Here is a 24,820-nt window from a genome sequence, read left to right as displayed (position 1 = left end):
ACAACAACAACCCGCCTTTCCCTCTGGATCGCTTTCTGGATGTTGGTGTGGATGTACGGAAGCGACTGAATGAATAAACAACAAAAACAAGTTTCTGTATATTTTTTTTGATGTGATGCCGGTGACTGATGTGACTAGCGGAATAATTGTGACCTTTTCCTGTTGCTTTCGTTCCTTAACCTTCATAGCCAGTGGTGTATATTTTTCTTCCTCTACTACAACATTTTTGCCATCATCATCATCATCTAGTTTTATAGACCACCTACTGTCATTGCTCACCAAGAATCTTTCTCCACAGTGGTAATGTGGACGTCATTCACATTCCAGGTATGCTTTAGAGGGGATTCCTGCATTGAGCAGGGGATTGGACTCGATGGCCTTAGAGGCCCCTTCCAACTCTACTATTCTGAGATTCTATGATCAGGAAAAACGTCCTGACTGTTAGACCGGTATGAGAATGGAACCAGTTATCTAGGGAAATGGTGGTCTCTCCCACATTAGAGGCCTTCAGGAGGCAGCTGGACAACCATTTGTCAGGTATGCTTTAGGGTGGATTCCTGCATTGAGCAGGGGGTTGGACTCGATGGCCTTAGAGGCCCCTTCCAACTCTACTAGTCTAGGATTCTATGATCCCTTCTCCCTGCAAAAGTAAGTCATTGGGATTTCTTTATACTGGACGCGGCCTTATTCTTTCCCTACCAGGATAAGTGTTCCTATTTACCTGCTGTGGCTCAGCTAATGCCCTTTCCTGTTCCAGAAGCAGGGTCCCACACTGGCCATGTGGGGAGTTGTGACCATGAATGCTAAGCGCACGATTCCTCCCAGGCCAGGGCCACCAGCCTGCATTGAACAGTTCAATCTGCTGAATGCAGACCATAATGTGCTTGAGATGGGAAGCTAGACTGAATCGTCCACCGCTCTGCCGAGCACCGGAGTAGACCTATTCCAAACATCCAAGCTACAGCGCTTCGCCCGCAAGCTCAGATCAGGGCCCAATGCGTCTGAACACGTGGCAGAATTTGTTTAAAAATATAACCGGACAATAAAAGGTTGTTTCCATCTTCCAAGGCCACTTTTTATCAGCCTGTCCAAAGGCCTCTCTCCCTTAAGGCGCCAGGCCAAACGCTGGATGAAATTCAGATGGGGGGGGCGTCTCTCTCTCTCTCTCTCTCTCTCCCCCGCCAGCCACCCAATTCAAAACCACTTTTATGAGTACGCTCTCATTTAAGTCATTCCCGATTTAATACAAACAAGTGCAAAAATAAAAGCCCGTTGCAATATCAAACAGGCTAGCTGTACAGAGATGCGTTTGGATGCCGTCATTAAAAAAACAAACAGAAAACACGCATTTCCCTCATTATTATTATTATTATTATTATTATTATTTTGCTGGTTTCAGTACGCGTCCTGAGGTTTCAAAAAAGAAAAGGGAAAAAAGAAATTGATTCTGGCTGTGGCCAGAACTCGAGAGCGCTGTGCGTGCCACCTAGCGGACAGAAAATTTCCACACTGAATATTCGCCACATACCGAACCGAGGGGGTGGTGGGTGGGTGGGAGAATTTCTTTGGACTTTCGAGAATTAACTGAAACTACCCCTGACTTCTCCACCTCACAAATTGATATATTAAAGGAATAGGTTTCGCAGCCCCGAATGTTAACAAGCTAGCTGACACAGAAGTACTGGGTTAGTTTAGATGTTGGATGGGGATTTGTTGCTGCCATGCAGGGCTTAAAGGCCTAGGAGCGCCCCTCAGGTGAAAAGGTGGCAACCCTCAGCAGGAATTATTCTCTCGCTCTTGGTGGAACAATGCCATCGAGGACTTGATATGGCCGAGCTAGGAACAGACAATGTAAACAGGCATTCCGACATCTTTCCACCCCACGTTCTGCTGCCTTTGTACGAGCGATGAATATTTGTAGGCCGCTTGACACACAGATGGCCTGTTTAAATGGCGCAGGAGCCGTGGCTGTAGAAGAAGAGATGGCTAACAGGAATTGTCTCTCAAAATAGCTTGCAAGCCAATATCCAGTCAAAGATCTTCTTGCTGATTTTGAACGGTAAATGTTCTCCGCATCAGGGGGAAAGGTTCAAGATCAGTTCATTCCTTGGGCTGCTGGCTTTCTACTTGCAAGGATGGGATTAGGAGGTGGGTGGGAAGGAAGGCATTCAAAAATGTGGTCCTCCACCTGCAGTTGGGAGTGTTATATCATCCATTCTTAAACTTCCAAGTGTTCTTCATATCATTTGGGCCTGGCCTATGCATGCTACAGAAGCAGGGGTGTGGGTGGGTGGGGTAGAATTGCTGTGTTGATAGAATGGACTATCTCAACTTCAAGTTGCAGGGAGGAGGTGCAATTTTCAAATGCTTCTCCTCCCCGTCAGCAGACGTCTAACCCATCAGGGAGAAAGGGCTCGGCCCCACCAGCTCCCTGTTGTGCAAGCTTTCTACTTTCATGGAGTGTTTGCTGCCATTGTCGTATGAAGTGGTACAGTCTTCTCCAACCACCTCCGGATCGTACCGCTTCATCCCCACTTCATTTTGCTGCATGTGACGACCAGGCCTGAGCTTCTTGTCGAGAAAGTCTCTTCTCTTCCTTTCCTCACAGAATCGGAGGTGGCAGAAAAAAACTCTGAGCAGCCATTTTGTCGTGGGTACAAGGCTTGAACTGGATATAATGGGAGGCACCTCGCTGCCGCCTCAAATGCCAGCCCAGCATCTCCTCACTCCTTGCTCATATTGAAGCTTACAAAATGCATGACACAGTGGATGGCACACAACATCTAACTCCATTTAATGTTACATCCGCTTCCATTTTCAACTAACCTTGGTTTGCTGTTATACCTAAACCATGAACCATAGCTAAGTCTTAATAATGGTTTATCTGAACAAGCCAGGATCCTTAACCACAGTTTAAAGCTGGCTTGTTTGGACAAACCATAGTTCAGATGGAACGTGCCATTGTTGTTAGCCGAAAACAGAAGCAGTGCCGGAAGAGAAGAAGAAGCAGGCTTGTGCATGAAATATTAAACGATGGCTTAGCGTTGTGTGCAAACCAGGTCAGAGAGATTCTTTTGCAAGTAGCAACCCATGAAGATCCGGAGGTAGCTAACTGTCAGCATGGTGGCGTTCTGGAGTACCTATCTGTGACTAGGGCGGAGGATGACACAGCCAGGTGTCCCCCACTGTTCCAGCCAATCTGATGTCTCAAGATTCCTTTTTGTTCTACATCGACACCCAAAGATTCGCCGCACAGCCACTGTCTCATAAAAGATGAAAGTGAAATCTCTAACCACGCTCGGGGGCTACCAGATTACTCCACGTTGGACGCAAATTCTGAAGAAAGACAAGTGTACATAAAAATACAGGCTGGTATTAGCCAGCTATTACGGTCCAGAGAAGGTTTCCAAGGTGTGCAAGTTAAATTTTAAGATTTGTGTGGAATGGATTCAAAACGGAAGATTTTCTGCCAGCTCTCCATTCCTTCGTCTCCAAGCAAGGCAGTTTTCCATTAGATCCCCCGGTCTGATTCCTCTATGTCCTTTCTCTTTCTTTAGTCCAAGGCTTTGACTGTCCTAAAAATAACAAATACAAAAATTCCTTCCCAACAGCAAATGGACCCAAAGCCTCCGGCAATATGACTGCTGAGGACACGTCACTCTTGAGTCTAGCTCTTGGTTTTCAATATTCGGAGGAAGCTGAACTTGGTTTTCTTCTTGTCACTTTCCGGGGTGTTGCGGGACACATCTATGAGAAGGGGGGAACAATGTTAAGGAATGACAAATTACACAATAATAATAATAATAATAATAATAATAATAATAATAATAATAATAATAATTTGTTACACGCCTCTCCCTCTGGATCGAGGCAGGGTGCAACACAAATGCAAACACCATAAAATACATATAACTAATTAAAACATTTAAAACTAATACATTATTAAAAGCAGCACATTATTAAAAAAAAGGCATCTTAAAATTCAACTGGGTAGGCCTGCCAGAAGAGATCAGTCTTTATCAGTAAATCACAACTAGCAAAGAGGTTGTAGGTCTATTTCTGACTACCAAGACCACGGAAGGGTGCGGGCAAGGCTAGGCCAAGAGAAAGTAAGGGAAGGGACTTCTCTGTGGTGGCCCCCTTTCCCTGGAAAGTTTGCTTGGGGCCTATGCTTTCGTTGCTCAGGCCAAGAGCGGGGAAGCCACAGGCATCATTTCATGCAGCCCTCGGGTGTGATCCAGCACGGCTCTCCATATGCTCGCATTCGCTAGGATCATTGGGAAAAGAACCTCCGTTTACAGAGGCAGTCTACCTGTAAATAGCAGAGCCTGGGGGGTGGGGAATGAGGGAGGGCTGCTACCCCCATGCTGTCTTTGTGGGCTTCTCAGAGGCATCTGGGCCAGATGGGCTTTGGGTTTGATCCAGCGGGGCTGTTCCTTTCCGAGGGCCAATCCCCATGATATTTCGCTGCTGGGGCTTACCTAGGCTCTGGATCATGGCAGCTATCATCTCATCTTCCTCCCGCTCCCTAAGGAAGGAAGGAAAGAAAATCAGAGCGGAAGAGCGCCTCGCAGATGCTCCGGCAGCTGGAGTCCTACCGGAAGAGAGAACCAAGCTCTGTGCTCCAGATGGGTCAAATTGGGGTTCTTGGTTTTATGACAGGGGTGCAGAACCTCAGACCCAGGGGCCAAACCTGGCCCCTCGGGATTCGCCAGGTGGCCACGCCCTGTCTTCTGGCCACGCCCCCTTTCCCCCCTGACTACTGATCCCCCCTGACTACTGCTCTGGCAGCTGGAGTCCTACCGGAAGAGAGAACCAAGCTCTGTGCTCCAGATGGGTCAAATTGGGGTTCTTGGTTTTATGACAGGGGTGCAGGACCTCAGACCCAGGGGCCAAACCTGGCCCTCGGGATTCGCCAGGTGGCCCCACCCCGTCTTCTGGCCATGCCCTCCCCCCCTCCCCCGACTACAGATCATTCTGCGATTTCCAAGCTTCCGCGCCGTTTCTTCCTGAGTCCTAGGAGTTGTCATCCAAAAGCTCCGGAGGGCACCAGGCCAACAAAGGTTCAGAAAAACGAGGCACGGTGTCCAGAAGGGCCGGCCCAATACATGCAGCAAAGGACAAGATGGCCGTTTTGTGTAAGAAAGCGCACTGGCCTAGCAGATGAACCTATGTTGGCTATGGGACAGTGTTCTCCACTATACCTGAAGGCAGCAGGATAGTTTAGCGGACCCAAGGCACCCACCACTTCCTCCTCTAACACCTTGCTGCCACTTCCCAACATCTGCTGCCTGAAGCAACTGCCTTACTTTGCCTAATGGCAGGGCCGGCCCTGCAGAGATGTTTCTTCCCTGCCAGAGCATGGGGTCGCCCAACAACACTGCCAGGTAGCAGGTTCAGGACGAAAATGATCTCTGCCCCCTTTCTGCTCCCCCGAAGGCCCTTCCCACCTTATCCTGTCTTCATCCAGGTCCTCTATAATTCTATTCCGATCGTTGACGGTGGCCACGTATGAATTCAGCAGCTCCTCCTCCCGGGCCTTCTCCTTCGGGCTCTTCAGGACATCTGCGCAACAGCAGGAGGAACCAGATGCTACAATATCTTGTTTCCATAAACAGAAAGCAACGAGAGCCCGCGGGGCGTAGCGGACTGGGGCAACCCGGGTTCGAGTTCTCACTTGGCTTTGAAGCTCCCTGGGTGGCTTTGGGCCAGTCACTGACACTCAGCCTAACCTACCTCACAGGGTTGTTGTGAGAATAAAATGGAGAAGAGGGGGACCATGCAAATGGCCTTGGGTTGTTTTGAGGGTGGGACGGTGGGACATATATGTAATAATAAATAAGCCAAAATCTGCACAGCCTGCAAATACCCCAGTGTACCATCCCAAAATACCCCTGGGAGGGAGGGGGAATTGGCTCAAATCCTGAACAACGCTGCAACATTTTGCTGCGGCTCTCACTGGTTCTGTCCTCAAACCGTTTCCAACAGGCTCTAGCAAAGTCGTATAAAATCTTACTGATCTGAATGGCACCAGATAGATACAGCTAGAGAGGTCTGTATAAACGTCCTCGGTTTTGTCCTCAGGGTAACGGGACGCAACCCGAAGAATATTCTCAAGTCACCCCAAGCGAAACCTAGGAGACCCACCGGATTTGCTCATGAGGCCCCGTAGTTCGCTCTCGATGTCCCACTGCTTCTCCTCCAGCTTCTGCTGATTCATCCTACCGGGGACCAAGAAGAAGAAAAGAGGCATCTTAGCAAGCGTGGATTCGCACCCAGGCCTCCGCAGAAGGTGCGTGCCGTTCAACAACTGGCCACTAGAGGGCGATCCTACTTCATCCTATGGCCCCAAATGGTCAAAGTTGGGATGTCGCCCTGGCATCCCCTAGCACAAAGGTGGGGAGAAGGTAGATCTCCAGATGTTTTGGACTACAACTCCCAGAAGCCCCTGCCAGCATGGCCTATAGTCAGGAATGCTGGGAACTGCAATCCAAAACATCTAGAGATCTACGGTCCGCATGAAGAACCAAGAGCCACGTTTGGTAGCTCTGCCCCATTGGTTCCTTCTGACTTGGACTTGCCATAAATCTTTTCAGGTGAGGCCTGATCCATCGCCGCCCGTGTGTCTCTCTGCTCTCAGCCTGCCTGTTTTCTCTCTCCGGTTCCCTCACCCTGCCTGCCAAGTACCGCGTCCCTCGCCCTGCTTTAGTCTTTCCAGCCCAACTTCTCGGCTCTAATCAACCCCTACAGTCAGCTGCTTCTGCATTCACCCTCCTACAGATCTGCCCCAGGGGTGCGCGACATTCAACTGCAACAACAACAACAAAACCAGCGTTCTTCTTTTCAGAAATGGTGGCTTTAGCCCTACAGAGCACTAAAAGGGTCACGTTTAGCGCTTTCCATAGCGCTCCTTAGCTGACTTTGGCTTTTTAGTGCACCGAAGTGGTTTGACTCCTTTCCTCCCCTGGGGTGTACAGAGTTCCAGAGCCCAGGCGTAACTATGAAGAAGACAGTCTCCCTCTGACCCAGTCAAGAGCTGAAGTGGCCATAACCAGCCAGGTTTAATTGCTTATTAGCTCCCGAGCCACATCCAGGGTTATGCTATGTCATGTCTAACCCTACTGCCCCTGTTTTGGGAGAAGATGTTTCAGGTAATCAATCAGAATCAGATTCAGAAGTAGAAGATGCAGCGCCAGGCACCAGCCGGCCTGTACCAGTGGGGGAGGAAGCTCTCTCATGGGTGATTCCCCAGCTGGGAGTCAGCCCTCTCCAGAGCTTATCTCCTCAAGGCCAAATCCTTCACACTCAGTGGGAAGTGAGCCTTCTTCCAGAGGTGAGCGTCCCGACAAGCTAGCTGATGCTAGGGTCCGCATGAAGCTCAAACACACGGCGTGGAAGGAAGGTGTGAGAAAGTCGGTTCGATTACGCCAGAACCTGCCTCAGCACCAGGCGCTCTTAAGTTACGGGCGTTTGGGGAGGGCTTCCTATTCTTCTTGAGCGGACAATTGTCTCGCTTAGTTTGCATAGTTTTGCCTAGGGGTGCATTTCCAAGAGGTGAGACTCTCTTCAGGTAGAAGAGACGTTTGTTGCTTAATAAAAGCTTGTGGATTACTTAGCAGGCCTCGTCGTTTCCCTCCCATTGAAAGCAAGAGTTTTCTGAGAAAACGACATGCTATTGTTGTACTAAGGACAAAACAACTTGGGACCGGGATACCTAGCAGATCGCCTCCCCTTACACATACCCAGGAGACCTTTAAGTTCAGCAGAGGAGGCCTTGCTGGTTGTTCTGAAATTAACGGAATGTCGCCACGCAATACCTTGATGGCAGGGCCTACTTGACAGCGGCCCCCACCCTCCGGAAAACCCTCCCTCAGGAGGCGGAAAACGTGACATCTTTCAAACGCCTCCTTGAAAACACTCTTGTTCACCTAGGTTTTCCCTGGGCTATCATTAAATAAATTGTGTTGCTCCATTTCACTGGCCCTCGTGTCACTAACAAGTCCACACACACGCGCGCGCCCTTTCCCAACCCCAAAGAAATGGGCAAAACGTTTTTATCTCCACTCACTTGTGCATCAGTTCAGACTCCCGCCTCAGCAGCAATTGCTTCTCATGGATCAGTTTGAACCATTCCACCATCAGGGCGTCCTCGGTATCGTCTGTGAACAAGAGCAAAGAAACCCGAATCTGAGCCCTGTCCGAGTGTGAGCAGAGGCCTGTGGCTGCTGCAAAGGTCGCTGGAGCTTTTGACCTCATTTGGCAAACGTTTACGAGATTCCCATCGCGGCGAGGCCGTAATTCACAACGTCCTCATGCCATGAGGACTAGGAACTTGCTTTCATTTTAATAATCATGATAAAAAGAGGAAAGGTCAGAGGAAGCGACTTCCAAATGGCGTAGTGCAAACTAACATGTGTTGCGCTAGAGTGCTACAGGAGACGCGCTGGAGTCCCACAATAAATAAATAAAAATTAAAAATAAAACAAAACTGAAAGTTCCTATGAGCCTAAAGCAGCGATCGACGAAATGAAGCTCCCCTCTGCATCTCTGCATGATCCTTTATTTGTTAAATATGTATCTCACCTTTTCACCAAACGGTGCTCAAGTTCACTAATAAAATCCGAAGTAAGATACTAAATAACAATCAAGAGCGTAAAAGTAAAACTCTTTGCAAGCAGGCTCTGCTGAGGCCAAGGTAGTCCTCTTCCTGCCCTGCACCAGCCGCGACTGAGTCAATCACTTCCAATGCAGACGTGTGTCACGCTTACCTACCCTTAGAGGAATCTGCCCGTCGCCTCTCTGAATGAGTCACAGCTCTGGACTTACCTTCTTCCAATCAGCCAGCAGGTCAATGACTCATGCAGAAACAGGGAGGGTGCGGGGAAGTCCCCTGAGGACAGGTCATTGTCACGCTTATATATGAAAAAATGACACACACACACACACACACATGTGGGGCTGCAAGAGTCAAATGCCTATTTTAGCTCAAAAGGAAAAGGGCGCCTGCCAATCAGAAATTCGGGAAGCCTCGACAGGGCAGATTGCCGTTAAAAGTAGGAAAGTCAGCGTGCTTCGATGAGTGATGGCCTGGGGCCCCCAAACAAGCCGCTTCAAGCTTCCCAAAGGAAAAGGTTCGTGACCTATGCGAAATATCGAAGCCGGACTACCCCAGCAGCTCGTCCCCATTCATGATCTCCGTCCTGCAGACACACAGAACGGAACGGAGACGCAGGCACACGCGCACGCACGCACACGCAGGCGTGGCCCAGGGGCCTCCTCACCTCCCTCGCACTTGCGCAGCTCCTTCTCCATGTCCACCCCCTGGAGCTCCAGCTTGTCCAAATCCCTCTCGATCTGCCGGACTTCCTTCTGGATCTTTTCTTCAGGGATGTAGTCCGGGCGGAGCTGAGAGGAATAAAAGTGCGGAAGTTAAGGACAGATGTGTATTTAAGGCTAACCCTAATCCCAGTAATACTACCAGTACCACTGGAATTACATCCCACTAATACTACCAGTACTACTGGTGCTACTCCCCACTAATACTACCAGTACTACTGGTGCTACTCCCCACTAATACTACCAGTACCAGTGGAACTACTCCCCACTAATACTACCAGTACTACTGGTGCTTCTCCCCCCTAATACTACCACTATCATAGGTACTAATCCCTATTAATACTACCAGTATCATAGGTACTAATCCCTACTAATACTACCAGTACCATGAGATCTAATCTCTACTAATACTACCAGTACCAAGCGATCTAATCCCTACTAATACTACCAGTACCATGAGATCTAATCCCTACTAATACTACCAGTACCAAGAGATCTAATCCCTACTAATACTACCAGTACCAAGAGATCTAATCCCTACTAATACTACCAGTACCACTGGTACTAATACCAGTGGTACTGGTATTAGTACCATTTAGTAGTATTCATGTATATAATACATGAATACTACTAAGGATATGGTTCTTCCTCTTCCCCACACACCTGATTTGACTCTCACAATAATCCCGTGAGGTAGGTTAGGCTGAGGGATGGCGACTGCCCAAAGCCATCCTCCAGCGAGATTCATGGCTGACTGGAAATTTAAACCCAGATCTCCACAGTGCTACTCTGACACAGTAAGCACTGCACCTCACTGCCCTCTATGCAGTGATGTTTGAGGCCTTCTCCAGCCGCCCCGCTAAACAGCAACCAAGACCATCCCTGCCTCTACTGGCTGCCAAGGCAGTCATCCATCGAACAACCGGCTGACGCCAGCCAAGATGGCCGCCTCACTCTAGCTCCCGGTTGGGCCCACACAACGGCCTCAAGAAACCTGGCATCTGAGCCCCTACGCAAAAGCGTCCTGCTTTATCCACAACCGTACCTTTGACGGAGACACCACTTGACCACTTGGATGCTTCTGGAAGGTTCTAGGAGAGGATGGTCTAACTAGAAAGGAAGAAAAGGCAAACCATTTATAGGGTGTCCAGAGGTTCTCTTACTGGTTCTCTCTCTCACGTCCTTTTGTATCAGCGAGCACAAGAGGCAGGGACTTTTCAATGGTGGCTTCAAGCTTGCAGAACTTCTTCTCTAAGGAGATGCACGTGGTCTTTGCTCTGCTGCTGTTGTTTTGTTTTTACTTTCTTTTAATGAACCAGGAAAACTTGCCTTTCAAACAGATTTTTGTGTATTAAGGTTTTGACGTAAGACGCCTTTAATGCCCAAAAGGTGGCATTCAAATGTTTGGAATGACCGAGTGAACGCAAGACAGACTTCGGATATTTACAGCACAAACCGATGCAACAGATAATGTCATTTCTCAGAACAGTTTCTTTTATCTAGAGTATTGCATCCAGTTCTGGGCTCCACAATTCAAGAAGGATGCAGACAAGCTGGAGCGTGTTCAGAGGAGGGCAACCAGGATGATCAGGGGTCTGGAAACAAAGCCCTATGAAGAGAGACTGAAAGAACTGGGCATGTTTAGCCTGGAGGGGAGAAGATTGAGGGGAGACATGAGAGCACTCTTCAAATACTTCAAAGGTTGTCACACAGAGGAGGGCCGGGATCTCTTCTCGATCCTCCCAGAGTGCAGGACACGGAATAACGGGCTCAAGTTAAAGGAAGTCAGATTCCGGCTGGACATCAGGAAAAACTTCCTGACTGTTAGAGCAGTGCGACGGTGGAATCAGTTACCTAGGGAGGTTGTGGGCTCTCCCACACTAGAGGCCTTCAAGAGGCAGCTGGACAACCCTCTGTCAAGGATGCTTTGAGGTGGATTCCTGCATTGAGCAGGGGGTTGGACTAGATGGCCTTGTAGGCCCCTTCCAACTCTGCTATTCTATGATTCTATGATTATCTTTTACTTGTGCATTTGCTCATCCAGCAGTTTTTGCGCATCCTGCCCCTTTCAGTATGTACTTTTTGCAGAAAGCTAAACAGCAATAAATAGAAGCTTACAGGGCGCAACAGCTCTCTTCGGTGGGCCCGGCACTTCTGCCTTCTGAGCTGCCGGATCATCTTCCCACTCCTGCTGGGGCTTCTGCCAGCCACCCAAAATGTCCAGCGAAGGCACCAACAGTTTTTTCTTTTTGGGCTGGTCGGACGACGGAGCTAGAAAGAAAGAGCCGGAGATCAAAGTGTTGCTCTGCACCCCAGCCCAGGGCAAATAAAAAAAACCGACTTAGAAATGGCATTTATCACATACAGTAGCTGTGCAGTAGATTTTTCTTCAAGAATCTGCCGGTATCGGGGGATGGACTGGGACCGGGGTGCAGGCAGAGGAGGGCTTTCACCCTTTGCCCCCAATCAGAACTGCCCCTCTCCCAAATGCATCCAGAAGGACTAGATACTTGCTGGAACGTTTTGAAAACAGAAGCTAAGATTCTATACTGGATTCTATACAAACTGCTCCATTACTGGCACCACAATACTAGGGGATGGAGAAACCCGTCAAGTTCGGTTCCACTCAGTTTCTCATTTTTCCAACTTTAAGTCCATTACATCCCATTTCCATTTCAGTTTGGGATTCTGCCCCCTGCCGCCCCAAACGTCTGCACAGAAATGCAGGTGTCTTTCCAGGTGAATTTCCCCCATGTGCACATTTTGTAAACACTTCCCTCCCCCCACAAGCAATTTCCTTTGAAATAATGCATTTTTGCACTTTCCCCCCCACCATATAAGTCTTCCTGTGCACTTTTTCCTAATCTAGGCATTTTTCTGTGCATTTGCAAACTGCATCACTGCCTTCTGGAAAGTGTGAATATCGCCGTAGAACTGCCTTCTGGCTGACGCTCAGGTTTCAGGAAGTGCGAACTTAAAATGCAAGCCCAGCGAATTTCTCACCCATCCCTGATCCATACCAGCATCACGAATCACCGGGATGGTTACTAAAAGAGCCGGCTTTTTCTCGTCCTTCGCAGGGCTCACTGTTACGTTGAGAACCACATTGTGAACACCCACGGGTTTCCGAGAGCTTCGGTCATCCCCTGGGTCGGAGGCTCTGCAAAATCGGGGAAAGGGCAGACATTGGTCAACATTTTGTGCCAATAAAAGCGCAATTGCGCAGGCTGTAAAGCTTATGCAAACCGAGTCGTAGAATGTGCTTCATCTATTCGGCAAAATCCCGACTGCTGAAATCCGACCCAGTCACCTCTCTGGCTGACGCCACTTTGCCAGATATTGCTGCCTACACACTTCTGAAACGCAAGTCTTAAGGACTAGTAACATCTTTTTTTCCTTATAAAAAGAATGAAAGCGGAGATTACCAGGATGCGGAATTCTCCGCTAAGCATGAAAGGGGTGGGGAAGCTGTAGCACTTCAGATGTGGTTGGACCACAATACCTATCATCCCTGGCCATCCACGACATCCCCACCCCAACATACGACATCTCCACTCCCAGCTCAAGAGGAGATGCCAAGGGTAAAATTTGGGGCCTTTGACCTCCATAGCCTGTGCTCCACCACTCAGCCTGTCTCTCATGCACACGAGTTGAGGTCATGCCTGTGGTTTCCAATTTGTTTTTTTACTAGCACCCCAAGACCCAGATGAAAAGTACTGGTGGGGTGGAGCCAGATAAAAACATTAGCTCAGGGGTGGAGCAAATTATCTGCAACACCCCGTGAGCCAAGCATTGGGATACGCAGAATATACGGGTACAAATCTACACCTGAGTACTACAGATTAGAGATCCGAACTGCCTAATATATACATACATATTTGCGGGTGAGATGGGGAGGCTTTTGTTATTACTATTTTTAAACAATTAGGCGTCAGAAGCTTTATTCGGTCTTTCTCAAATCATCATGGGCGGCAGGGTGCTGTTGCACTCATGTCCTGCTTGTGGATCACTCATGGACAGCTGGTCGGCGACAGTGCGGACAGAATGCTGGACTTGAGGGACCCTTGGTCTGATCCAGCCTGGCTCTTCTTATGTTCTTATCCGGTAGCTCCCGAAACACCTTGAGCAATTTTCTGCTCTGTTGTATATCTCGGTCCTAGCCTGTGCTGATGAGAGAACACAGCTTTCCCTTCTGGGGTGTGGTGGACTACAATCCCCATCACCCCGAGAGTGATGGGAGTTGGAGTCCAACACACCAGGAGAGGACTGCGCTGGCTGCGGACGGCTCAGCTAGGATAACGATTCCTGCTACCAAACACATTTGCAAGCACTGAGCCGGTGCCATCGTTGCGTCCAGGAACAAATAGTTTTACATCTGAACAAAAGGTCCTACTCACTTGTTGGCCACGGGCTTGAGCCTCGACCTCCAGTCTGCCGGGGCCTCCGATTTCTCTTCCGCAGGATTTGCACCCGCACCTACCCCTATACAAGAAACACTCCAGTGAGCAGTGAACATGCCAAGCACGGGTTTCCAGCCTCCACATAGCTCATCCTCCCTCTGCAGTAGAAGCAGAACAGAGTAGGCAAATTCAGGGCAAATATGCAAATGTGCCTACTTTGCATAAGTTACGCAGGTTACAGAACAGAGAACTTCGACGCGGAATTCTGAGTGCTATTTTTCGGGGTCTGTATGTGGCGGCTACCGTTTCCTTCCTCACCCCCAAATACGCCTCAAGGATAGGAAGAGTGGGGAATTCTGGGAAAATAAAATGGCAGCCACAAATGGTTGCCCAAAACCACTCAAAAAAGGAAACAGACGGGCAAGGATAAAGGATGAAAGGGTTAACGGCAACGGAACCCATTCCTCACTCAAGGCGTTCACTCCAGAACAAGGGGAAATGGGAGCCTGCAGGACCCTGTCGGGTTCAATTTTTCATTTGTTCCTCAACGAATCCACTCTGCTGTCGCCGACAGGATATTTCCCACGGACCTTTCGACTGAGCAAGAAAGCAACAGCTGCTCCTTACCTTTAGTAACCTTGACATCCAGCTTCCGTCCAGAATCGGCAGGTCGGACAGAGGGCTGATCCTTGACTTTGTTTGGGGCGGCCGTCCCGATTCCTACTTTCTGGGCTGGATCTTTGGGCAAGCGTTCGACCGTGGGCGGGGTCCCCGGTGACCCTCTCGCTGGTTTTTCCACAGAGGTTGACACGATGACGGGTCTCAAGATCTTGCTACCCGAGACCTTCTCGGGCTCGAAACGTTGCAAGCTGGAAGGAGCCAGGGAAGGTTTGCTCCTGCAGGCAAGAAAAGGCTATTAGCGCCTTGGCTGAGCTACGCCGCAGCGCACCGGGATTTGCCCAAACCCTTCATCCACAACAGCTCCTCAGGGACCCAGTCTCGAAGATCATTCAATTTATGGAACAAGCTTGGTGGAATGAAATGGGGTGGGTGGATTCCCGAGGGACAAGGACCTCAGAAGCCCTGTAAGTGTGCAAACTCTATACCCAGCCCCTTCGGATGCTGCCTCTTGATTCTGCACACGTGTACCGGTGTGTGCATCTGTAATGCTGACCTAACGTGTTCGGGGGGAAGCTCTTGGTGGTCTAGGAGGAAACTGGCAATAAAAACCTGTATAGACGCTTGCATACATATTCTCCTTCCTATCGATTTTGTTTCCTCCCCCCCCCCCATTTATTCGTTTGTTTGTTTTAAAAGAGAGAGAGAGAAATGAAGTTTCTAGTCCTTATGGAATTCTCGTGGTCGGGAGAGCTCTACTTTAATGGAAATAGCTCTCTTTATTGACCTTTGCCTGGTCTATGGAAGGGTTGCAAGATATACTTATATCTCATTTGAGCCTCTCAACAAATCGTACTTGAATTCTGCGCCCAGACATGCATCCCTATCTTGAATTGGGACTCCTAGTGGTCAAGTTCCGGCTGCTTCCTTCCTGTACCACCGGTGCCGTTTCCTCCGCAAGTGCACAAGGCTGAGCTCTGTGGCGCCATCTAGGCTGCAGTACTACTTGCCCTGTGCGTTCAGTCAGCTGACTCTCAAGGGCCAATCCCTGCTCACTACGCTCAGAATTCGCATTTATAAATCCTAATGTTCCATTATTAACAGCCTTTTCTGGATGCAACCCCACAACGTTGGTATTAATCTGTTTAAGGGATGTGTCCTTCCGTATTACTGAAAGAGTCTCTAAGCTTCTTATGACCTCAATGCAAATTAGAAAAATAACGTTGCAATCCGCCTGAGAGACGGGACTTCACAAAGGTGTATTTTGTTTTTATGTCACTTTTTATCTATCCCTTGTATGTTTTATATTGGTTTTGCTGCTCTGCGACCGCAATAAATAATAATTGAATTGAAATCCTAATGTATATATATCAGGCTTTCTCAACCGGTCCCTTCTAAATCTTTTGGACTACAGTTCCCAGAATTCTTGACCATTGGCCACAAAGGCTGGGGCTGATGGGAGTTGAAGTCCAAAACATCTGGAGGGCACCAGGTTGAAGAACTCAACTTCCCTCCAACATTTTCCTAGCCTGTGGTTTTTAAAAATGGAAAACGGAAGGAGAAGTGGAGAACGAGCACAGAAGACCAAACATTCTGCAAGTTAAAATGTTTCAAAGCCTGCGTTTGCCTCACCAGCATATGGTCCCACGATCCCTGAAGTGAGACTTCTCCAGTTGTTGAATCTCAGGCAGGCAGAAAAAAGAAAGAGGATGGCCCAGATGTGTGAATGATAGGCCTAACAACTTCTATTAGCCAAGGTAGGTAAATAGAACCTCCAGGACCAGTTGCAGTATACCTCTGAGTGCAAAAGCAAAAGGAGTGCAGCATTTACAGATTTTTAGCACACTGAAGGGGGAAAGGAAAACCACGTACGTCTTGGAGGCCAGTGACCTGGGCGAGGTGCTGGCAGACGTGCTGTCGGAGCCCCCTGACCTGTTGGGGGCAGGCTGAGACCCAGGTAAGGCTTGCATAAGAAAGCTCCGTGCTTGGTCTTTCTCGCTGCCCCCTGCATCGGTGCCCCGTGCGTGGGTTCCGGGAGAGGACGCTTTCCCAGCTCCCTGAGGGGGCTTGAAAGGAGGGCTTTGACTTTTCACTGGCTCAGTTTCGTCCGCCGGAACGGACTGGAAAAACTTCGCTCGCGCCTGCTGCGTCTTGGCTGCCGACGCTGTCCAGGGCAAAGGGGAGGCGGCCGGAGTTTCGCGGAGAACTGGTTTATTCCCAGCAGGGTCCCAGCGTCGCGAACTCGGGCTCGCGGCCACAGAGCTGGGCCTGTCGTTCCCAGGCTTCGAGGGTTCCCACGCCATCGCTTTGACGGCATCACCGCTCCGGAACGCCTGGCTTGTTTTTGCAGATTCCGGCGCTGGCTTTTTTGTCTCGAGTCCCTTCGAGTAGCGCCCCGAAACAGAAGCTGAATCGGTGGGTTTATTCTCTCCCGTGACGTCCTTGGGGTGGGCGGTCAAGGAATTCGGGAGCTGCGTCGGATGCCCGTGCTGGTTACAGACCAAAGTGCCTGGGTCCTTTCCAGCTTTGTAGTTCCCGGACCGTAGAGTATTGGAGCACTGCTTGCACCTAAAGCGAGATAGCAACAAAGAACAAAGACCTTACACTGGATCCACTACTTACTTACTCCACCGTCCTGAGAGTCTGTATTTTTAAAAGACAGAGTTTCTAGTCCTTATTGAGATTGTGCGCTCAAAGGGGGGTGACTGTTTTATTTGATAATACTGCGACCCGCAAGAAGATGCTGAGCGCTCCCTATTCACCCCCCCTCCACCTATTCCTTTGTTTTCTGTCCCATCTGCGTCCCCCCCTTTCCCCATCCATCAATTTGCAGACATACAAAAGAACCCTGAAGGGTAAAACAAAACCTAAAGAGAGAAACCCCAGAACTGCTCAATGAGAACTGAGAATGTTCGCAGAATGCTGTCTTGGCTGGTGTGTGTGGGGGGGGGGGGGGACAGAAAAAAAAAAGGGGGGGAGTTGGAATGAACAAGAAATGGGGGTTGAATAAAGTTTCTAAAATCCCAATCGGGGAACACTCCACACTGTAACAATTTGTTACAAGTTCCACTTACATCAATTAAAGCACTAATCCCCTGAGGACGCAAAGTCAATGAAGGCTAGAATATATTTTTCTTTAAAAAAAATTAAAAACTCCAGTCCAGCCCATCTGGAGGGCACGACGAAAGGAAGGCTGCTCTTCCCTGGGACAGGCAACCTGGTGCCCTCCAGATTATTGGACTACAACTCCCAATAGCCCCAGCCAAGATGGCCAATAGTCAGGAATGATGGGACTTGTGGCCCCAAACAGGTAGAGATGTCAGGTTGCTTACCTCGGCTCTGACCCTATCACCACGCTGACTGGGTTCGCACGACACACCATGGGCTGACCTAGGATTATGTGAGGGTTGTTTAGCCCTCAAATAACCCACCTTCCGGGTTTGGATGACACAAGAAACCATGGTCGGGGGTGGAATATCCAGGCACCACGGCTCATGGTGGCTTAAATAAGCCACGATTATCCACAGTGTGTCCTGCAAACAGCCCTGCTGATTCATATATTTCTGCTCGCGTTCAAAGGGGGTGGAAAAGTCATCACAATGAGATCCAAACCCACTTCCACCACCTCAAATGTCCTTTCCACATCCAAACCCATCATCCTGACACACACGCGCACACCCCAACCAGAGAGCAGGGCGCAAACCAGACCCCGACCCAGGCTGGATCCCAGTACCTGAAGCAGTTCCGGTGATACAGCTTCCCATCCATCAGCAGCCGCTGGACCAGGTGAACGTGGTTTCCACAGACGGCGCAGTTGCTGCTTCGCATGTTGTTGTTCTCAGCTAAGACTCGTCTCTGGGGAGGAAGAAAGACGACACAAAGTCAGGGGGAAAGGTACATCTGATCCTGTGCCCATAGCCAACCGTGGAGGGGGGTTGGACTTGATGGCCTTAGAGGCCCCTCCCAACTTTACTATTCTATGACTCTACAATTCTATAGGGAGCCCACAAGAAAGATACAATCGCCGCCCTTTTCCCGCAACTGACATTCACAGCCAAACTCCGTTGGTTCATTTGACTTTTGTTCTCCGCCTTAAAGCACTCAAGGCGATTTAAAAACATTCTTCTTCCTCTTAAAGTGCCTCCTCCAATCACTGTCATGACAGCTATGTTTGGTTTTGACGCCGTATAGAAGTACAGCTACGTTCCCAGCAACTGGGGTACACTGGCACACTGCCTCTGATACTGGAAGCAGCATGTAGCCACCAGCACTGGTAGCCATTGGTGGCCCGACCCTACATGAATTTGTTTAATACCCTTGTATGGCCATCCAAATTGGTGGCCATCACTACATCTTGTGGGAGCCCAGTCCAAACCTTAACCTTGCAGGGGGTGAAAAAGTCCTTCCTTTTAAGAACATCAGAAGAGCCCAGATGCTGGATCAGACCCAGGGTCCGTCTAGTCCAGCACTCCGTTCACACAGTGGCCAATCAGCTGTTGACCATGGAACCACAAACAGGACATGGTGCAACAGCACCCTCCCACCCATGTTCCCCAGCAACTTTTATCTGTTCTGAGTCTCCCAATGGTCAGCTTCATGGGGTGACCCCACTGCATTCGGGTATTACAAGAGAGGGGGAAAAAAAGTCTCCCCATCCACTTTCTCCACCCCAGGCATTGTCTTCTGCCAAGGCAGTAGCAGAAGCAGCCCTCTGTTCTTCCCCCTAGCATCTGGAATTCAGATGGACTGCTTCGGACCAGGGAGGTTCTCAGATCTCCTGCCTTATTGTATGTTGATAAAACCCCTCAACCGCCCCATTACGGTCCAGCCTCCGGGGCTCCTACCGCTGTCACCGGAGAGTTCTCCTTCACCAGACCACGTCCCTGCAGAGCCGGATTTGCCTTGGGTTCGGGCGGCAGATGTCGAGACGGCTTGGGCGGGCCTGGCGTCACTGGTTCGGAAACAAACTTTTTCCCGATCGGTTCCTCTCTGGGTTCGGAAGGAGGGCGCTTGATCCCGGCCATCCCACCAACTGTCGAAGGAAGAGCACATAAGGAATCTCAAGGACGTAACCGGGAAAGGCGATAAATGCAGCTAACATCCAGCCAAGGGAGGCTGATGGCTCCAACATCAGTGGGGTGATGAATCCGCTTCGGGTTTCAGGCAAAACTCTAAAGGAGCTTCCCAAGCCGCTTCCGCACTTTTAGAGTTCTGACTGGTTCTGACCAAAACCCGGAGCGGATTCACTGCCCAACTGATATCAGAGCAACCAGACTTCACTGGCTCTAACCACTACACCACACTAGCTCTTAAAAACAACAAACCATGAAGCCTGCTCACAAATCTCTTGATGAATCGTGGTTCTAGTCTGGTCCTCGCCAAACCGCTGGGCTCAGCAAGACGGGAGTCAACAGAAGGGGACTGGGAAGATCCAGGTTCAAGTCCCCTTCCTACTTGGCTATGAAGCTCACTGGGTAAATGTGGGCCAGTCGCTCACTCTCAGCTTAACCTACCTCAGAGGGTTGTTGTTGCGGATAGAAATGGCGAGGAGGAGGGTCATGAACGCCACTGCTGACTCCTTGGAAGAATTTATTTTGACAGATTTGCTAAACACCAGGACAAGGAACAGCTGCAAAGTTAGCATGCAGCCTTCATAAACATCAACCGTCTCCTAGTCAGCAGGGCTGCGATGCACGAACAGAGGCGAGGACGGATGGGCTACTACCGCAGCCTCACGGCCGAGGGGTCACCACTGACGAGAGGCCAGAGAGTGGATTCTTTACCGGCTGAAGTCCTGGAAACACAGGTCTCCCAGTGCGACAGAAACCGTTTGGAGAACCCCAAAGGCGGGCCGTTAAAAGCTGGTGGCTTTCATTGCCATTCCTGCTGTTTTTGAACGGCGTGTCGGGAGCGTTCCCTTGGGAATCGGGGAAATAAGAGACCCGACTAGCACAGACCCCAACCTTGGCGGAAACGCTGGGTCAACCGTCTTTGCTTCGGCATGTGAAGACAGATTTTTAAGAGACAGGACAAAGAATGCAGTGTGTGTGTGTGTGACGGAGGGAGTTTCACAAGACCAGCGTTGTTTTTTATTTGAAGAAGCGTTTTAGCAGCAGGGATGGAAGTGGAGGTCTTTGCGCACCCAGTGTTCCAGCAAGCAGCTTAAATGCTCCACAAGCGATCCATATTTGGAAATACAAACACACTTTTTGCTTGATGGCTAAGCCCAGACACTCCAGACACCCAGATGGAGCACGAAAACGGCTGTCACATTCATTTTATTTATTTATTAAAACATGTGTATCCCGCTCACTGTCACTAGGATCGACAGATAAAACTATACAACAATATAAAACAATAAATAGACACAGCTAAAAACAAATCACACCATTAATCAGGCTAAAACCAGTATAGAATTTAAAAGCAGTAAAGCCAATTAAAACTGTGATAATTTAGCCATCGAAGGCTTTGTAAAAAGCCACGTTTTTACTTGGCGCCGGAATAAAGTCAGCGTTGGTGCCAGTCAGGCCTCCAAAGGGAGGGCATTCCGCATTTGGGGTGCCACCACAGAGAAGGCCCTCTCCCACGTCCCACCATAGCATATGTCTTGCGTTGGTGGGACGTGGAGGAGGGCTGCTCCAATAGATTTCAAGTCTCAGGCAGGCATATAGAGAGAGAGGCGCTCCCTTCAAGCAACTAAATTTCATTATTTCCCATTTTTCATTATGATTTTTACCACACCATCAGTGCATAAGAACATCAGAAGAGCCCTGATGCTGGATCAGACCAAGGGTCCATCTAGTCCAGCACTCAGTTCACGCAGTGGCCAACCAGCCATCGGCCAGGGATGAACAAGCAGGACATAGTGCAACAGCACCCTCCCGCCCATGTTCCCCAGCAACTGGTGCACACAGGCTTACTGCCTCGGATACTGGAGATAGCACACAACCATCAGGGCCAATAGCCATGGATAGCCTTTGCCTCCAGGAACTTATCCAACCCCCTTTTAAAGCCATCCGGATTGGTGGCCATCACCACATCCTGTGGTAGTGAGTTCCATAACTTAACTATGCGCTGTGTGAAGAAGTCCTTCCTTTTATTTGTCCTGGATCTCCCACCACTCCGCTTCATGGGATGACCCCCGTTGGGCTCTAGTATTTTGAGAAAGGGAGAAAAATGTCTCCCTGTCCACGTTCTCCACACCAGGCAACATTTTGTACACCTCTAATCATGCCTCCTTTTTTCCCAAGCTAAACAATCCCAGTTGATGTAACCTTCCCTCATAGGGGAGATGCTCCAGCCCCTGAATCATTTTAGTTGCCCTTTTCTGCACATTTAGACTGTAAGCACTTTGGGGCAGGGACCTGAGTTATATTTTCCCAGTCGTTCTGAAGGCAGCGTACATGGTTCTCCCTATTTGGATCCTTACAACAACCCTGTGAGGTAGGTTAGGCTGAGAAGATAGTGTGGGGGGGGGGTCTCCAAGGTTACCTAGAGTGCCTTATGGCTGAGAGGGAAACAGAACCTGGTTCTCCCCTCAGTGCTACCCTAACCACTTCCCTGCAGGGCTGCTCTAGAGCAGTGGTAAAACAATTAAGTCTTGTCGCCCAATTAAAGAAATTTTAATGGCTTAACTATAAGAGTCGCTCAGCATAACCCTTTGCATGTTTGCTCAGAAGTTGTTCCCTGCCTCTAGAGATCATGCAACTTTCTCCTTAGTAAATATCCTTTGGATTGCAGTCGCAAGACTGTAAGCAAAACAACAACAACAACAACAACAACAATAATAATAATAATAATAATAATAATAATAATAATAATAATAGGTCTCTGCCCCAAAGGGCTTACAATGCTGGCAATACGGGAAAAGATGAGCTGGCAAGGAACAACATGAGAGAGGGGAAATAAGTAAGCATTAATAAGGGACAGGTGACAACAAATGTTGACGTACAACCAACAGCGAGTTAAACATATAGATAGCGAGGCTGGGCCTAACTCCACGCGCCGTGCAATCTTGCAGCACCCATGTGACAACTGTGTCAGAACTCAGCCTTCTAAGAACTTGAGGTTCCAATTTTCTAGCTGTTCTGGTTGCGGAGATAAACTTGAAACTTGCGACATCTGAGAAACCAGAAGGGGCTCCGAACAGCTTTCACGTGGCGAATGCTAGCTTTTTCTTTCCTGTTCTAACGAGTGACTGCCCACAGCTACCGCGAGGATCACACAGCCAAATATAGCACAATTCCTAAGCAGATCGCAGCAGAAGGAATCCTCCAATTTACTCCTACTGAAGAGCTTGGGTCTTTTGAACATAGGAGCTGGAATCAGTGACCTAGGGAGGTGGTGGGCTCTCCCACACTGGAGGCCTTCAAGAGGCAGCTGGACAACCATCTGTCAGGGATGCTTTAGGGTGGATTCCTGCATTGAGCAGGGGGTTGGACTCGATGGCCTTGTAGGCCCCTTCCAGCTCTGCTATTCTATGATTCTATGATTCTTCAAAAAAACATCAACTCATAAACCACACAGCTAGATGGGTGGATGGTTCCTGGATGTGAACGCTCACCAGAATTCAAACACAAATGCATAAAGCGGCAGTGGCTTTGCTGACCGGTATCAAAACTGCAAGAAATGACTAATCCACTGAAAAACAACGCTGGTTTCCAAACCTTTTTCCTGCATATGAAAGAATCAAAACAGATTTGCAGGATCATAGAATAGTAGAGCTGGAAGGGGCTTCTAAGGCCATCAAGTCCAACCCCCTGCTCAATGCAGGAATCCACCTTAAAGCATCCCTGACAGATGGCTGTCCAGCTGCCTCTTGAAGGCCTCTAGTGTGGGAGAGCCCACCACCTCCCTAGGTCACTGGTTCCATTGTACTGCTCTAACAGTCAGGGAGTTTTTCCTGATCATAGAATCATAGAATCGTAGAGTTGGAAGGGGCCTCTAAGGCCATTGAGTCCAACCCCCTGCTCAATGCAGGAATCCACCTTAAAGCATCCCTGACAGAGGGCTATCCAGCTGCATCTTGAAGGCCTCTCATGTGGGAAAGCCCACTAGAAAATGGTACAGAATCGCTTTTCAACCAAGAGCTCAGCAACAGCAAAGGAATATGAAAAGAAAAAGTGTATACTCACTCGGCGACTTGCCATGGAAATAGTTATAATACTGGGAAACGTAGGTGAGGATGCTCAGCCTGTCTGGCACTCTCAGGGCGACCATATCCTCGGCGTCCAGCAAAGCAGGAATCCCCAGTTCCGACTCAGCAACTCGGAACGCCTGCGGAAGGTAACCAGGAGAGACAAGATCCCAGTGTGTTTTAACCCAGCTGTTCAGATGGGTGAGACGTTAGGCCAAACCACGGTTTCCAAAGACAAACCGGGGTTTGTTACAATGGCTGCATTCACCCTTTAAGCCTGGGGAACACAACTTTTTTGTCCCCGAGGGCTTCATCAGGTAGCACCAGGGAGCTGCCCACACACGTGGAAAGTATTAGGAAAGGATGTGTCTTGTTAGTGTAGCAAGTTAACCCCTTCCTTATCTCCGGACTCCGCTGAGCAGTCTGAGATAAGGGAAGCTTTTTTCTTGCTACCAGTACCAAGGGAACCCCCTTCCCCAATCACTCAGCAGAGATCAGAGATTCATTCCCTGGTTGCATTTCTATACCGCCCCATAACCCAAGCTCTCTGGGCATCTCACAAGCATTAAAAGACATTAAAAGACATTATATAAAGTGTACAAACCATTCTCCTAAGGACATAAAACAAATAGGACAAACAACAACAACATATATCTAAAACTATTTTTTAAATTCAGCCAGAGACAATCCAAAACCTGAGCAAAAACATTCATTAAGTCCTGCCGAATGCCTGAGAGAAGTGGGCAGTTTTAACCTGATGCCAAAAAGTTTGTATTTTTCAATACCCCCGCCTTAAGCCATGGGGTGGTATGTTGCTGTTGGTTTTGAGAGCGGGTAGGTGGGTGGGTGAGTGGGTTCTTCTGGGTTTGGGCCTTTACGATTCCTCTAGTTACTCAATCCCGAGTCCCAAGTGCTGAAATGATTGTATGCAAATAGTTTGAAAACCTCTGGACTGCTCCAAAGTGTCCCAGCCATTGTGAGCCTCACCATCTTGAACGCATTTACATTTTTGCAAAACCAAAGAGAGGGATCTTCAAATATGCGTAAAACTTCTGGGTTGCAGTTTTTCCCCCTCCTCCCAATTTTTCTTAATGTTTGGCCCAAGAGAAGGGTTCCCCCCCCTTCTGTTTTGGCCAATGAACACATTTTCCCTTTCATTATTATTATTTGTTCAAAAGGCCTTATAAGGCAAGTCACAAACCATGATGGCTTTTTTATTTCCCCAGACAGAATTAAACAAAAATGATATTATTATTATTTTTTTAAAAAGAAAGGAACAGAGAGAGGGCTTTCAGCAGGGCGAAAATCACAAGCTGAAACAAAAGTGGGA

At 49.0% G+C, this 24,820-nt stretch overlaps 1 protein-coding gene across 3 annotated transcripts in view; it reads right to left on the bottom strand.

The window, feature by feature from the left end:
* Positions 1 to 1,667: 1,667 nt before the first annotated feature.
* Positions 1,668 to 24,820, bottom strand: part of MICALL2 (MICAL like 2) — a 37,070-nt gene continuing 13,917 nt past the window's right edge. For 2 of the 3 annotated variants that reach the window (XM_063143260.1, XM_063143259.1), the window contains 15 exons: positions 23,489 to 23,630; positions 19,199 to 19,386; positions 18,088 to 18,209; positions 16,227 to 16,922; positions 14,364 to 14,632; positions 13,734 to 13,818; positions 12,357 to 12,496; positions 11,455 to 11,607; positions 10,382 to 10,446; positions 9,282 to 9,405; positions 8,069 to 8,159; positions 6,148 to 6,221; positions 5,451 to 5,565; positions 4,482 to 4,528; positions 1,668 to 3,747 (listed from right to left, as the gene is read on the bottom strand). In XM_063143260.1, coding sequence (XP_062999330.1) covers positions 3,668 to 3,747; positions 4,482 to 4,528; positions 5,451 to 5,565; positions 6,148 to 6,221; positions 8,069 to 8,159; positions 9,282 to 9,405; positions 10,382 to 10,446; positions 11,455 to 11,607; positions 12,357 to 12,496; positions 13,734 to 13,818; positions 14,364 to 14,632; positions 16,227 to 16,922; positions 18,088 to 18,209; positions 19,199 to 19,386; positions 23,489 to 23,630 — 2,391 coding nt within the window. In that variant the 3' untranslated portion in view covers positions 1,668 to 3,667. Of the gene's footprint in view, positions 3,748 to 4,481; positions 4,529 to 5,450; positions 5,566 to 6,147; positions 6,222 to 8,068; positions 8,160 to 9,281; positions 9,406 to 10,381; positions 10,447 to 11,454; positions 11,608 to 12,339; positions 12,497 to 13,733; positions 13,819 to 14,363; positions 14,633 to 16,226; positions 16,923 to 18,087; positions 18,210 to 19,198; positions 19,387 to 23,488; positions 23,631 to 24,820 lie in introns of those variants that run through there. The other variant, XR_010026244.1, reaches the window with a different exon arrangement.

Source organism: Elgaria multicarinata, chromosome 17 (assembly GCF_023053635.1).
Source record: "Elgaria multicarinata webbii isolate HBS135686 ecotype San Diego chromosome 17, rElgMul1.1.pri, whole genome shotgun sequence".
Classification (NCBI taxonomy): domain Eukaryota; kingdom Metazoa; phylum Chordata; class Lepidosauria; order Squamata; family Anguidae; genus Elgaria; species Elgaria multicarinata.
Note: the sequence above shows the minus strand (reverse complement) of the source record. Positions and strands in the feature narration are given on the sequence as shown.